General features: G+C 37.3%; 1 protein-coding gene across 1 annotated transcript; it reads left to right on the top strand.

Annotated features, from left to right (window-relative positions):
- Positions 1–971: 971 nt before the first annotated feature.
- LOC103857542 (187-kDa microtubule-associated protein AIR9) lies at positions 972–12,976 on the top strand. Its single transcript, XM_009134748.2, has 38 exons — positions 972–1,298; positions 1,729–2,554; positions 2,667–2,738; positions 2,871–2,936; positions 3,031–3,102; positions 3,188–3,253; positions 3,373–3,435; positions 3,523–3,588; positions 3,828–3,927; positions 4,239–4,340; positions 4,468–4,691; positions 4,774–4,888; positions 5,009–5,129; positions 5,249–5,424; positions 5,787–5,922; positions 6,150–6,250; positions 6,362–6,409; positions 6,621–6,805; positions 6,886–7,003; positions 7,513–7,640; positions 7,803–7,974; positions 8,195–8,313; positions 8,456–8,624; positions 8,751–8,835; positions 8,916–8,989; positions 9,069–9,188; positions 9,347–9,542; positions 9,634–9,755; positions 10,014–10,218; positions 10,577–10,650; positions 10,754–10,892; positions 11,171–11,352; positions 11,435–11,590; positions 11,736–11,867; positions 12,074–12,132; positions 12,228–12,260; positions 12,344–12,475; positions 12,571–12,976. Exons 2-38 carry the CDS (start codon positions 1,772–1,774, stop codon positions 12,745–12,747), a joined length of 5,088 nt encoding a protein of 1,695 aa, XP_009132996.1. The 5' UTR covers positions 972–1,298; positions 1,729–1,771; the 3' UTR covers positions 12,748–12,976.
- The last annotated feature ends 190 nt before the right edge of the window (positions 12,977–13,166 follow it).

Below are 13,166 nucleotides of genomic sequence, written 5' to 3'. Positions count from 1 at the left end.
TACATTTTATGCAATCGGACCGATTGACGGAAATTAATTAACTGACACTTATCAGGAAATACGTTTATCATATGTATTTTTCTAAATTCGAACCAACCCGAACTATAATTTTCAAACTAAACCGAACCAAAAAGAAAAAAAAACTGAAGCCCGAAACTAAATGACCATTACTACGATTAAAGACCTGGTTGGTCGGACCTGTAAAACTATTGACTCGGTTGGTAAGCCGTTTCGCAACGAATTTACAGTCTGATTTTTTTAGAAATATATGAACAAACCTTTTAAAATTATTGGTAGAGGATTATATTTATATTTAATGGTTATACTTGATTACTGAACAAGTGGATTGCAATTATTTTGAACACTTTGAAAGATATTTTATTTTAAGATAGTGACATTAACATTATTGGGTGGAGCTTATTTAGAATTTTAATTGAAGAATATTTAGGAGTAATAATTTCGGATAAGAGAATACCAACAGAAAAAAAAAGGAATAGTATACATTTGTGTTATCTTTGACCTTTTGAACCCAAACACATCAGTTTTTCGAAAAACGTCCACTTGCCATTTACTCCGCTTTTACGGTTTCCGCCAAATTTTAATTGTATAATTTTCAAACTTTTCTCTCTCACCAGTTGTTCTCTAATGTCTTTTTAAATTTACTTTTCATTATAGTCCCTGCAGTTTAGTTATTATCCACAATCGTCTCGCTTATTTTGTAATATATCATGTACATTTTCACCGAGTAAATTAGTGAAAAGAAATGCAGCACAAAAATCTTTTTTCACACAACAGAACACTAATTTCATTACGGGACAAGAGTAAAAAGGGTCACTTCTAATAATTTTGAAACGAAATAAAAATTGTAGGGGTACTTGGATAAAACTTTACAAAATAATAGGGTGAGTTACAGAAAACGAAGCTAAATACGAGGGTGTCCAATTTGGATTCTTGTTAAAACATAAACACACTCTTCTGCTACACTGTTACTGTTCTTCTCTCTCTCTCTCTCTCTCTCTCTCCAACTATTTTCTCTCTGGCACGCTTTCTCTCAAATTTAATCGCTTTCAACCTTTCTCTTTATTCCACTCCAAAAAGCTCCCAACTAAATAAACAACTCAGTGAGGAGCGCTACGTTCTATCTGCTTCGTCTCCAGATCTACATTTATCCGTCTCCGCCTGAAAAATTAGTCTGTCTCATAACGTTTCCGACGGCCGGAATAGTCGCCGGAGCTCCAACATTCACCGGTGAAAAATGGGGTTTTGAGATTATACTGCCTACTTCGTTATTTAGTGCCGTAAGTATTATTTTTCTTCCTCTCCTGTTCATTTGTTTAAATAAATAAACTTTTTTGAAAATATTTACCATGAACTTTCCTGCTGTTTCTCACTCAAAAAAATTTCCCAATATTTTTTTTTGTTTTATATTTACATAAATTATTGTTATTTTTGGCTGATTGGTTGTTCACAAAATGACCAAAAGTTGTAGTAAGTAACCGACAGTGTAGCTAGAAGAAGTCATAAACTCGGTTGTTTGTGTTCTTGAGTCGATACTATCTGTTAATTGAATAGACCCGGGTTCGATTCCACTGTGTGCAGACATTTCTTGTGGACTCGGAAGTTGATTTGTGTAATGAAAAAAAAACACTAGTCTCCTTTATTGTCATGTCTCTGTATAAAAAAAAAGTCTCAACCTTTGATGATCATGCGTCTCTTCTGATTTTGCAGGATTTTTCTTTTATTTCTGCTATAAGTTCCGATTGATTTCACAATGGAGGAAGTAGCATCCAAGGCCGAGGAAGAAGCTATTGAAACCACCGTAGAGGCAACCAAAGAGGGCAATGCAGCTGCAGCTGATGGAAGCAGAAGTCCAGAGAGTGTTTCTGCAGCGTCTTTGGTCTCAAGCAGAGCTGCTACTACTAGAAAGAAAGCAGTTATCAGTTCGAATTTAATAAAGCCAACCGCGTCTTCTTCGTTACGGGTCTCAAGTTCTACGCCTGTCACAATCAGGAGAAACAGCACCGGAGGAGTAACAGAGAAGCTGACTGGTGCCACTAAGGCTCTGCCAAAACGTACGAGTACTACTACTGCCTCAGCTACTGATCCTGTGAGGCGGTCACTTCCGGAACTGAAGAGGAGCTCTCTTTCTGCTAAGACTGTGTCTAGACCAAGCCTTCCCGAGAGTAAAAAGCCTATCCCGGTATCACCAGGTGGTAGGAGCTCGACAAAGTCTGGTTTAAGTAAGCCAGAGTCTTCTTCTGCTAGATCAGCCATGAGTGTCTCTGTGTCTTCAAAAAGAGCTCCATCTTCATCAGTTGACAGTAGCGGAAGAGCGCATTCTACTCTTTCAAGTGGGAGGACAGTTTCTAAGGCTTCTTCTCCCTCCGCGGGATCATCACCTTCTGTTTCTAGTGGTATGAGATCAAAGTCTTTATCAACACCTCTTGACCGGAGTTCCAACGTCTCCGGACGGAAGAAGACAGCTACCCTGGAAAGCCGCGATTCGAGACTTATTATTCTTCCAAAGGTGGAGGTTAAAGCTGGTGATGATATGGTTAGGACTCACTTTCCTCTTTAAACTTACCATACAAAAGATTCAGTTCTTGATATTACTTTATGGCACTTATGTGTGGTTACTCGTTGATGGATATTTGATATTTCTTAAGAGATTGGATCTCAGAGGCCACAGGATTCGCAGTCTAACCTCCGGTGGGCTACACTTGTCTCCAAACTTAGAGGTAAACCTCATATTTCACAGTGTTCTAGTGCAACGTTTTGGGACAGAAATGTTTGTGTGGATATGCCAATGTTGGATTTGAATAAGAGTAGGGAAGATTATTTTAATTTCCTCTACTTCTACTTCTTACCAGTTTGTCTATCTAAGAGACAACCTCCTGTCTGAGCTGGAAGGTATTGAGATACTGAATCGAGTCAAGGTCAGTAAATTCATTTCCTAAGGCTTCTTAGTTTTCAACAAATATATATACACACACACACCAGATGTGATCCTATTTCTTCCTTTAATCTCAGGTTCTAGATTTGAGCTTTAATGATTTCAAAGGGCCCGGATTTGAACCACTAGAGAATTGCAAAATGCTGCAGGTTTCTTTCTCTCCCATTATGTCTTTAGTTATTTATACACGAGTGTTTTCTGATGAGTATTTTAAATCTTGTATTACTTGGGCAGCAACTTTATCTTGCTGGAAATCAGATAACTTCACTCGCTAGTTTGCCTCAACTTCCCAACTTAGAGGTGGTCTATAGAAATGGACAAAGTCTTATATTCATATTATATGGCAATAAGTCCTGACTTTTGCCGTTCATAAATGCCCTGACTTTTTCCGACTATTTTCTTTCTTGTTCCTATGCTAGTTTCTCTCTGTTGCTCAAAACAAATTAAAGTCACTTGCAATGGCAAGCCAGCCCCGGCTTCAGGTACATCTTCTGTTTCATAATTGAGGTTGTCTACAATACATTTTACAATTCATAGTTTCTTAGACATCTCAGAGAGACTTTTCTCAGGTACTGGCAGCAAGTAAGAACAAAATAACAACTCTGAAGGACTTTCCATATCTACCAGTTCTTGAGGTTTCTCTCTTTATTTCTCTAAGTATATATTTTTGACCATTTCTTGTTTAACTGGTCAGTGGGAATTTTTCTCCTATGAATCAGTTTTATCACAATTCACTGTGTAAATGGCAAGGTTCTGAAATGGCCCAGTTTGAGTACTTATTATTGTTGTAATGGCGTTATGGATGAAAATTTTATTCCATTGATATATACAAATAAGCAGTTTGTAAATATAGTTTGTGTTTTCTCTATTACAGCATCTGCGGGTTGAGGAAAATCCATTGCTGAAGATTCCTCATCTGGAAGCAGCATCCATACTACTTGTAGGTCCCTCCTTGAAGAAATTCAATGACAGAGGTACTCTTTTGTATAATATCTATAACCTGTAGTTTGCGTAAATCTGATCCTTTCGTGAGAAAGATGACTGGCAATTCTAAGTTTTAACTCATCATATGCACTGGCGAGTGATATCTTAGCAGTAGTATGTGAGAAGAGGTAGGAACTGTTAGACAAATGAATATAAACACTCAGCTAATGGGTTGTTTTAATTGTTTTTGCTAATCTGGATGAAGCTTAAGAAAAGTATGCTTTCTTAGAATTGTGGGAATAGTATTTGTTCCTTTTTTTTGTGTTAACAAGGTCTATACTGACCTTGAATTTTTCTTTAGATCTCGCTCGTGAGGAAGTGGCAATTGCAAAGCGTTATCCTCCACATACAGCTCTCTGCCTCAGAGATGGTTGGGAGTTCTGCAAGTCTGAGCTCGCAGCAGGTACCAAATCAGTTATCCGAGTTTTAGAATCTTTCATTGTGACTTGATGGTAGCTCATAACTTGATGACCTCCATATTAGCATATAATCATTTTTAAATGTTAATTCATGCAACTACTTGTGAACAGAATCGACATTTCGCTTCTTGGTTGAGAAGTGGCAAGATACGTTGCCTTCTGGTTGTATTATCAAAGAAGCATCTGTTGACCGACCTTCTGAAGAATCTCCCTGTCAGTCTCACTTTGGTCTTGTTCAGGAAAGTGCCGATTCAGAATTAGTCCTGAGATACCAATGGTCTGTAGCAGACAGATCTCTTTCTAATTTTGTCCCTATTCCTGATGCAACCAATGAGGTAAAATTTCCCTTGCCATACTTTCATTGGCATGTGTGCTAAAAGATTCTGTTTCCTAATTCTATCGATAAGTTTACTATAGGTCTATTGGCCAAAACATGAAGACATTGGTAAAATTCTTAAGATTGAATGCACTCCTGTTATTGGAGAGACTGAATATCCATCCATATTTGCCATATCTTCACCAGTTCTACGAGGTATGCTTCTTCAGTAAAACAATAGGCCAATGAAAGTTTTCCATTGTTTGGCAATATCTGTCTTGCACATATTCTTGTATTGGCGTCCTGTAGAAAATAACACAGTGAAGCGCTGTGCAGGGAAGGGAATACCAAAAGTTGTGAGCCTTGAACTACATGGGGAACTAGTTGAGGGAAATATTCTCAAGGGACAAGCAGTGGTTGCATGGTGTGGTGGGACACCTGGGAAGTGTATTACCAGGTGGGTCATGTTTGCCGCTTTCCCCTTCTGTTACATGCAGCTACCCAAAAAATTGTGTATTCCAGTTTCTTGGTAAGACTTATGATTTCAAAGGCATGGTTACTTTATCTTTGAACCAGTTGGTTGAGGAGAAAGTGGAATGGGAGCCCCGTGGTGATTGATGGAGCTGAGGATGACGAATATAGGTTATCTCTTGATGACGTGGGATCAAGTATGGTGTTCATGTACACACCAGTCACAGAAGAAAATGCAAGAGGAGAGCCTCAGTACAAGTACACAGAGTTCGTAAAAGCAGGTAAATGAAAAAGCTTCTACACAGATAGTATCTTTTTTTAATTTGTCACAATATTTGCAAAATGTTGTGATTTGTGTTGCTTTGCTTTTATCTCTTTCATTTTTTTTGACTAACGATGAAAGGTCTCTGTGGTTGCTTGTTTTTTATAGTCATTAGATTCTCATCGTCGTTTTTTTCTGCTCGCAATAATCTTATTTATCTCATCTTATCTATGGGCTAGTTTATTTTTAGCAAATGGATTCTTTTACTTGCTAAAACTGCTTCATGTAGTATGATGGTTGTTATTTGTCTGTTTCTCAAATGCCTGCCGTCTGTTAAATTTTCTGGATCTTGGGTTTACTAACTATGAATCCTGATGGCAGCTCCTCCATCTGTAAGTAATGTTCGAATTGTTGGAGATGCTGTTGAAGGCTGCGTTTTAAAGGGGATTGGAGATTATTTTGGAGGAAAGGAAGGTCCAAGCAAGTTCCAATGGTTACGGAAGAACAAGGAGACTGGGTAACTAACTATACACGTAGATATTAGGTTTTTGCTCTATAATAGGTTCGATCTCTTTTGTTTCATTCCTGGTGGATATTGAAAGCAACATGTGAACCTTCATAGTGTTCAACTGTGTTGCCACTGCAGGATCTTTAGCTTCTTTTAATCATTATTTGCTTAAGCATCCTACACATTCTCTCTAGTTTTATAAAACTGGATCTTTTTGCTGAAATTGTTTATCGCAGAGAATTCTCGTTGATATCGGTTGGAACATCTGAGTATACATTGACCCAGGAAGATGTTGGACGACATGTCACATTTGTGTACATTCCTGCAAATTTTGAGGGTTGGTTCTCTTTCTCTTTTTTTTTTTCCCTTCAGGTTCTTACTTAGATTAAAGCCTCAAGTTATAGAGGGTTAGACCATAACAGTTCGGACGTATCCTACAAAATTTCAGGTCTAGAGGGGGAACCACTGTCAACTTTATCCAGTGTAGTCAAGCCAGGTATGCAAAATTTTTGTAGAAAGTATATATTTTTTTTATGGAGGAATATATTGCTGATTACATAATTTAGTGACTGTTGCTAACTAGCCTATATTTCTAGTGCATTAATGGGTATGAAACGTTTTTATAAATCATAACTGCAAAATTCGGACTTGCTAGACTTTTTCTCCTCACTTGTGGCCAATTTTGGGTATTTTTATTGCAACTGCAGCGCCCCCAAAAGTGAAGGATGTTAAGATAGTTGGCGACCTGAGGGAGAATAGTAAGCTCACTGTAACGGGTACTGTTACTGGAGGAACCGAAGGCTCAAGCAGAGTGCAATGGTTCAAATCAAGTTGCTCAGTCCTGGAAGGTGGCAATAATCTTGAAGAACTGAGCACATCAAAAGTGGCAAAGGTATGTCAATTCATATTTGCTCATCGAACAAAGTTTGGTAAAGATTTATATATTTTGTTAATGTTTGCATTTTTTGCCAGTCATTCCGTATACCCTTGGGGGCAGTGGGCTATTATATAGTTGCAAAGTATACCCCAATGGCACCTGATGGTGAATGCGGTGAATCAGTGTATGTAATATCCGAAAGAGCAGTTGAGAGTAAGTTGATTTTTTTTTTTTGTATTCTTGTATTTTCATTGAACACATTGATGATGAATGCAATCTGGCGTATCTTGTAAATGAAAAGTATAATATCATAAATGTTGTCTGTCTTGTGTTTTTCTTTTGCTGAAATTTTTCTGTACACAGTTTTCTTTCTGATTTCACTACAAAGCATATTTTAGTTGAGAAGCATGATCAGAAAAATGTAGAAATCAATGACATTAAATTTGCTCTGAAAGTAAATAATTGTGTATATATATCTCGTAAATTATTGTCTTTTAATTTCTTATATTGTGGATTTTGTTTATTCATGAGCTACATATTACTCTTGAAGCATTCATACATTTATCCCAGTGGCAGAATTTTTTCTTCTCCATATTAAATCCTACCTGTCTAGTTCCAAGTATTATTATGCTCTAAGTTTTGTGTTTAGTTGAACAGTCTGTATTGTCTTTGGCTGGTAATGGTAATCTAGTGCTAATTACTTTGATTTTAACATCTCGCAGCCCTTCCCCCCAGCTTGAATTTCTTGTCAATTACTGGAGACAATATCGAGGGTGGAATATTGACAGCATCCTATGGATACATAGGAGGACATGAAGGTAAAAGCATATACGAATGGCATTATCATAAGGTATATATCTTTATAGCTCTTCATATTATTTCCCTAAGAAATTTTGTTAATCCATGTGAAAGTATGATTCATAAAAAAATACATTAATTGCCAATAGATTCTGAGTCTCTCCTTCAGGAAACTTGGTTGCAATCTTATTGCTCTCTCCTTCTTTGGGCGCAGGCCGAAAGTGATCACCCTGGTACATTGATACCTGGAGCCTCTGGGCTTCTTCAGTATACGATTACAAAAGAAGCTATTGGTAAATTCATTTCCTTTCAATGTATTCCTGTGAGGGACGATGGGATTGTGGGGGAGGCAAGAACTTGCATGTGCCAGGAACGTGTTCGTCCAGGTAATTCATTGTCTTGTAATGTGAGCTTGAATTGGTTTAGCAAACTTCGCGAATGCGATGATGATCTAGATGCAGAAATCCTATTTATAACTATAGACTTGAGAAACATGAATACTTCTTTTATTCATTTTCCTTCCTACAAATGTTTTTACTGTTTATTGCACAGTAGCTTTTGCCGTAACATGCTCTACTTACTATATGTGGTTTTGTTGGTCATTAGGAAACCCAAGAGCGGTGTCTCTTCAAGTTGTTGGAGCTGCTGTTGAAGGAACAATGCTATCTGCAGAAAAAGAATATTGGGGTGGTGAAGAAGGAGCATCTGTTTTCCGGTGGTTCCGGGTATTGACCTTTTTTACCAAATTTTCAAAAAAATAAAATATTTGGGAACACAAAAGGAACACTTTCTTCCTTATATTTTCCGATAAATCTGCATGGCATTGAATTAACCAGTAGCTCTTAAACTTATGTAAAATTTCTGCAGACTAATTCAGATGGTACTCCATGCGAAATAAAGGGTGCTACTACTTCGTCATATCTGCTGTCAGTCGATGATATCGGTTTCTTCATTTCGGTTTCTTATGAACCTGTGAGAGATGACTGGGCTCGTGGACCCACAGTTATTTCTGATATAACTGGACCAATTGTAGCCGGTATAGTATTCTCTCCCTATATGTTACAAGCTTTGCAGTATCTGAAGGGGTACTAAATTTCATTAACGAGTAGATGAGTGGTGCAAGTAAGATGATATATATTTTTTTTAACTCATCTCTCCGCAGGTCATCCAACTTGTCAGTCGCTGGAATTTCTTGGATCAATGATTGAAGGGCAACGGTTGAGCTTTGTTGCATCATATACTGGAGGGTAAACTTCATATATTCTATTAATGTATGTGATTGTTGGATGGAAAATTCCACAACTAAATTTACCTTTTTGCAACGCAGGGTAAAGGGAAATTGCTCTCTTGAATGGTTTAGGGTGAAACGTAATGGTGTTAAGGAACTATTGAGTAATGATGGTAAATCTTATACCTATCGGTTTAGATTTCTTGCTATCCCCTTACAAATCTGCTTTTAATCAATATGGTCCATGAACAGAGTTTTTGGATCTATCACTTGAGGATGTTGGGGAAAGCATTGAAATTATTTACACTCCTGTTCGTGAAGATGGAATAGAAGGGAATCCTAGGAGTATCAGATCTGATAGTATATCTCCAGGTGAGCTGTCTTTCAAAAAAAAGAAAATTTCAATTATGTACTTTAGTTTTTGTAGAATGTCCATTTAAGTTAAAAAAGTGTACACTGTAACTTGAGTCTTGGACACTGTCTTCTACATTTACTTATCTTGGATCCTTCTTTTTTTTCTTTGTAAACAGCAAATCCTATGGGGTTGGAGCTTTTAATTCCTGACTGCCATGAGAACCAGGAGGTTGTACCTCATAAAACTTATTTTGGAGGGCATGAAGGTGATGGAGAGTACATCTGGTATAGAACTAAGGAAAAGTTGCATGGATCTGCACTCACGGAAATATCCTATGCCGGTGAAGAGGTTATTGCTTGTTCTAGAACATTGTAAGAGCAACAAATTTCCCAAAAATGTGTTTAGATTTCCCTCTTAGTTTATTCTTTTTTGATAAGTGTGAATGGTCTGATTCTCTTGCAGAAAGTATACTCCATCACTTGAAGATGTGGGGGCTTATCTAGTCTTATACTGGATTCCTACTCGCGTAGATGGGAGGAGTGGGAAGCCAGTTGTTTCAATAACAAACTCTCCTGTTACTCCAGGTGCTGACATTATCACGCTTTCTATTATCTTGCTAGCTATTGTACTAATCAGATAGAAAATGATAGTTACCAATAACTGAATAATCATCGTCCACGTCAATCTAGTTTATTATGTTAAACATTACTTTCATAATGTCACCTTTTTGATTGAAGTTTTTCCTTAACTTATCAACTTTCAATTTGTTTAAGGCCATTGGTTTAGCTGATGTGTAAAAAAAAACTATGTTTCCTGACGTAATAAAGTGAATAATGTTGCAGCTGATCCGGAAGTATTTAATGTTCGTGTGGAGAAACTTTTTTCGGATGCTTATTCTGGAGAAGGAGAGTACTTTGGCGGCCATGAAGGTGAAAGTCTCTTCAGTTGGTACAGAGATAATGATGGAACCATTGATGTTATTGCTGGGGCTAACTCCAAGACTTATGAAGTGACTGAGTCAGATTACAATTGCCGCATATTGTTTGGGTATATGTTTCCACAGTCATTTCTCCTTGCAGCTTTGACAAGCATCCATTGCTTTGATATATTCCTTAACATACATGTATTAATGGCTTATTTTTGGTTTTACACTTTGAATGTTTTCGTTTTGTCTCTCATCCGGGAAAAAAATGTTTTTGGCATGTGTTAACGGGTCTGAGCCCTTTATTTTTTTCTGAATAACTGGCAGTGGTTCTTATTCATAGATATTGATGTTTCTTGTTTTTGAAGTATTAATAGTGATCCCTTGCTCCATTATGGTTTCAACTTTTGTATGCGGACTTGAATCTTAGAACTTTTTTTTTGTTCAACTTGAATCTTAGAACTTATTCAACTTATTTTGCAGGTACACACCTGTTCGTTCAGATTCTGTTGTGGGAAAGCAAAAGATGTCTGAGCCAACTGAAATTATCCTCCCAGGTCATTTTTTAAAATTATTGTGTTATTATGTTATCCTTTTTGTTTTCTTCTTTTTTTGGGTTCTCTTTGCAACACAATTCTAACACATTTGTTCCCAATACAGAGGTTCCAAGAGTAGAGATGCTTGCGTTCAGTGGAAAGGCTGTACAGGGTGATGTTCTCACAGCCGTCCAAGTGATCCCAAAGACTGAAATTCAACAACTTGTTTGGAGCAAGTACAAAGGAGCTATTGAATACCAATGGTATATTGCATCACTTCTGAGCTTTTATCCCTGGCTAAATATTTTCACGAGATATTTGGGAGTTACTGGAACTATGAAAATTTCAGATCCAGAGTTCTATAAGTTGATGCCGTTGATGCCTCTATATACAATCATATGGAAAACGTGTTTTCATGTGTTGAATTTAATTATCTGATATCCTTGGCTAACTTGTTTCTAGCTTTATATAAATGACGCCACAAAAACCTTTCTCAGAAACTGTTTATGTATTTGATCTCACATAACATGGGTTATGACAGGTTCCGCTCACTGGAATCAGGGGATGAGATGTCGTATGAAGCACTCTCTTCAGAAATTTCGTGTTCATACAAAGTGCGGTTTGAAGATATTGGCAGATGTCTCAAATGTGAATGTGTAGTACATGACGTGTTTGGAAGGTCTAGTGAACCAGCGTATGCCGAGACTGGTCCAATCTCACCAGGTTTCTATGCATGTCATCTGCGCTTGTTTAGCAATATCTCTAATGAAGTGAACATGTGACTAACTTTTTTTGTCTGCTTCAGGTTTCCCTAGGATAGAGAAGCTGGAGATTGAAGGAGGAGGTTTCCACACCAACTTATACGCTCTTCGAGGCAATTATTTTGGTGGTAAAGAGGGTAAGAGTAAAATCCAGTGGCTTAGATCAATGGTTGGAAGCCCTGACCTCATATCAATTCCAGGTACACACAAAACTTGAGTCACATTGATATTTTATATTTCCTTCATGTCAAATAGTAATTCTCAGTTCTCTTGTATCCAAATACCTGGAGAAGTTTCAATCATTTTTCATCTAGGGAATTGATTAATTTCTGTTAATTTTGGTAGGTGAGACAGGAAGGATGTATGAAGCTAATGTGGATGATGTCGGATACAGACTGGTCGTTGTGTACACACCCATACGTGAAGATGGTGTTGAAGGTCACCCAGTTTCCGCATCAACAGAACCTGTTGCTGTTGGTAAGATCTTCAGTCATCATCATACTCACCATCACCATTGTCATGAATATTGTCATCCTTTGTTGTTATCTATAGTCACCAAGTCTCTAAAATATGGCCTCAAATCACCCCTTTACCTTTAAGAGGGATCTATCTGTTGCCTCTTCCACGACTGTTCTTTTCTTGTTCTAAAAGCAATGGGATTCACGCTGATGTTTAATTTTCAGAACCTGATCTTTATAAGGAAGTGAAGCTGAAACTAGAAACTGGTTTAGTGAAGTTTGAGGTAAGATTAACTTGTTTTCGTTTACTTATAGCTTCACTAGTTTTCCTATAAAGCTATACTTCATATATTTGGTTTCCTTCTTTCGATGGAAGCAGGTGCTGTGTGACAAGGACCCTTATCCAAAAAAGGTATGTACTTAGAACTCACAGTTGATTTTTTGTTCATCCAATTGTGGGTTTTCTGAAGGTTGAAAGTGCTAATGATATTGTAGATTGTGGGAGATGGAAACCTCGAGAGACGAATGCTAGAAATGAACAAGAAGAGAATAAAGGTTGTGAAACCAGGCTCAAAAACGTCTTTCTCAAGTACTGAAGTTCGTGGAAGCTATGTTCCTCCTTTCCATGTAAGTGTTTCTGTGACCACATTCACTGGACTCTTTAACATTTTTTCAAATTGTCTCATAAGTTTTTTTATCATTTTTATGATGCATGTAACCAGGTGGAGACATTTCGTAATGACCAGAGAAGGCTGAGGGTTGTTGTAGATAGTGAGAATGCAGTAGACATGGTGGTGCATTCACGCCATCTCCGAGATGTTATAGTGCTTGTCATTCGAGGCTTTGCTCAGAAGTTCAACAGCACTTCACTCAATTCGCTACTCAAGATCGATGCCTGAAATCTAAAAAGAGTAGATTGCGTCTATTTGCAAGTGTTTTTCTGTGTGCCATTCAATGTCATGGTGATGAAAACTAAGAGTGATTGCCCAATGAACAGAGCTTTACCTGAGTTTCATATACTAATTTTTAGGTTTGGTTTGCATGGTTGAAGAATTTATAACAAGGTAAAAAAATCCGTGAGAATGCTCAATGAACCGTTGTGGTTTAAACTCTTTATCATTTTATATCTTTGCCTGCTTAGAACTATATTCACGCACATGTGAAATTAACTATTAGTAATGAGATGTAAATGAATACATCATTTGTTTTTCATATGTACTGTATTCTATCGAATCCTTAAGTGAGATTGACGCACTCTCTTTTCTAAAACTGATCATATATCTAACTGACAGTAGTTTTCTATATGTGATTTTATCAA

This window comes from Brassica rapa, chromosome A03, assembly GCF_000309985.2.
Source record: "Brassica rapa cultivar Chiifu-401-42 chromosome A03, CAAS_Brap_v3.01, whole genome shotgun sequence".
NCBI classification, from domain to species: Eukaryota; Viridiplantae; Streptophyta; class Magnoliopsida; order Brassicales; family Brassicaceae; genus Brassica; species Brassica rapa.
Note: the sequence above shows the minus strand (reverse complement) of the source record. Positions and strands in the feature narration are given on the sequence as shown.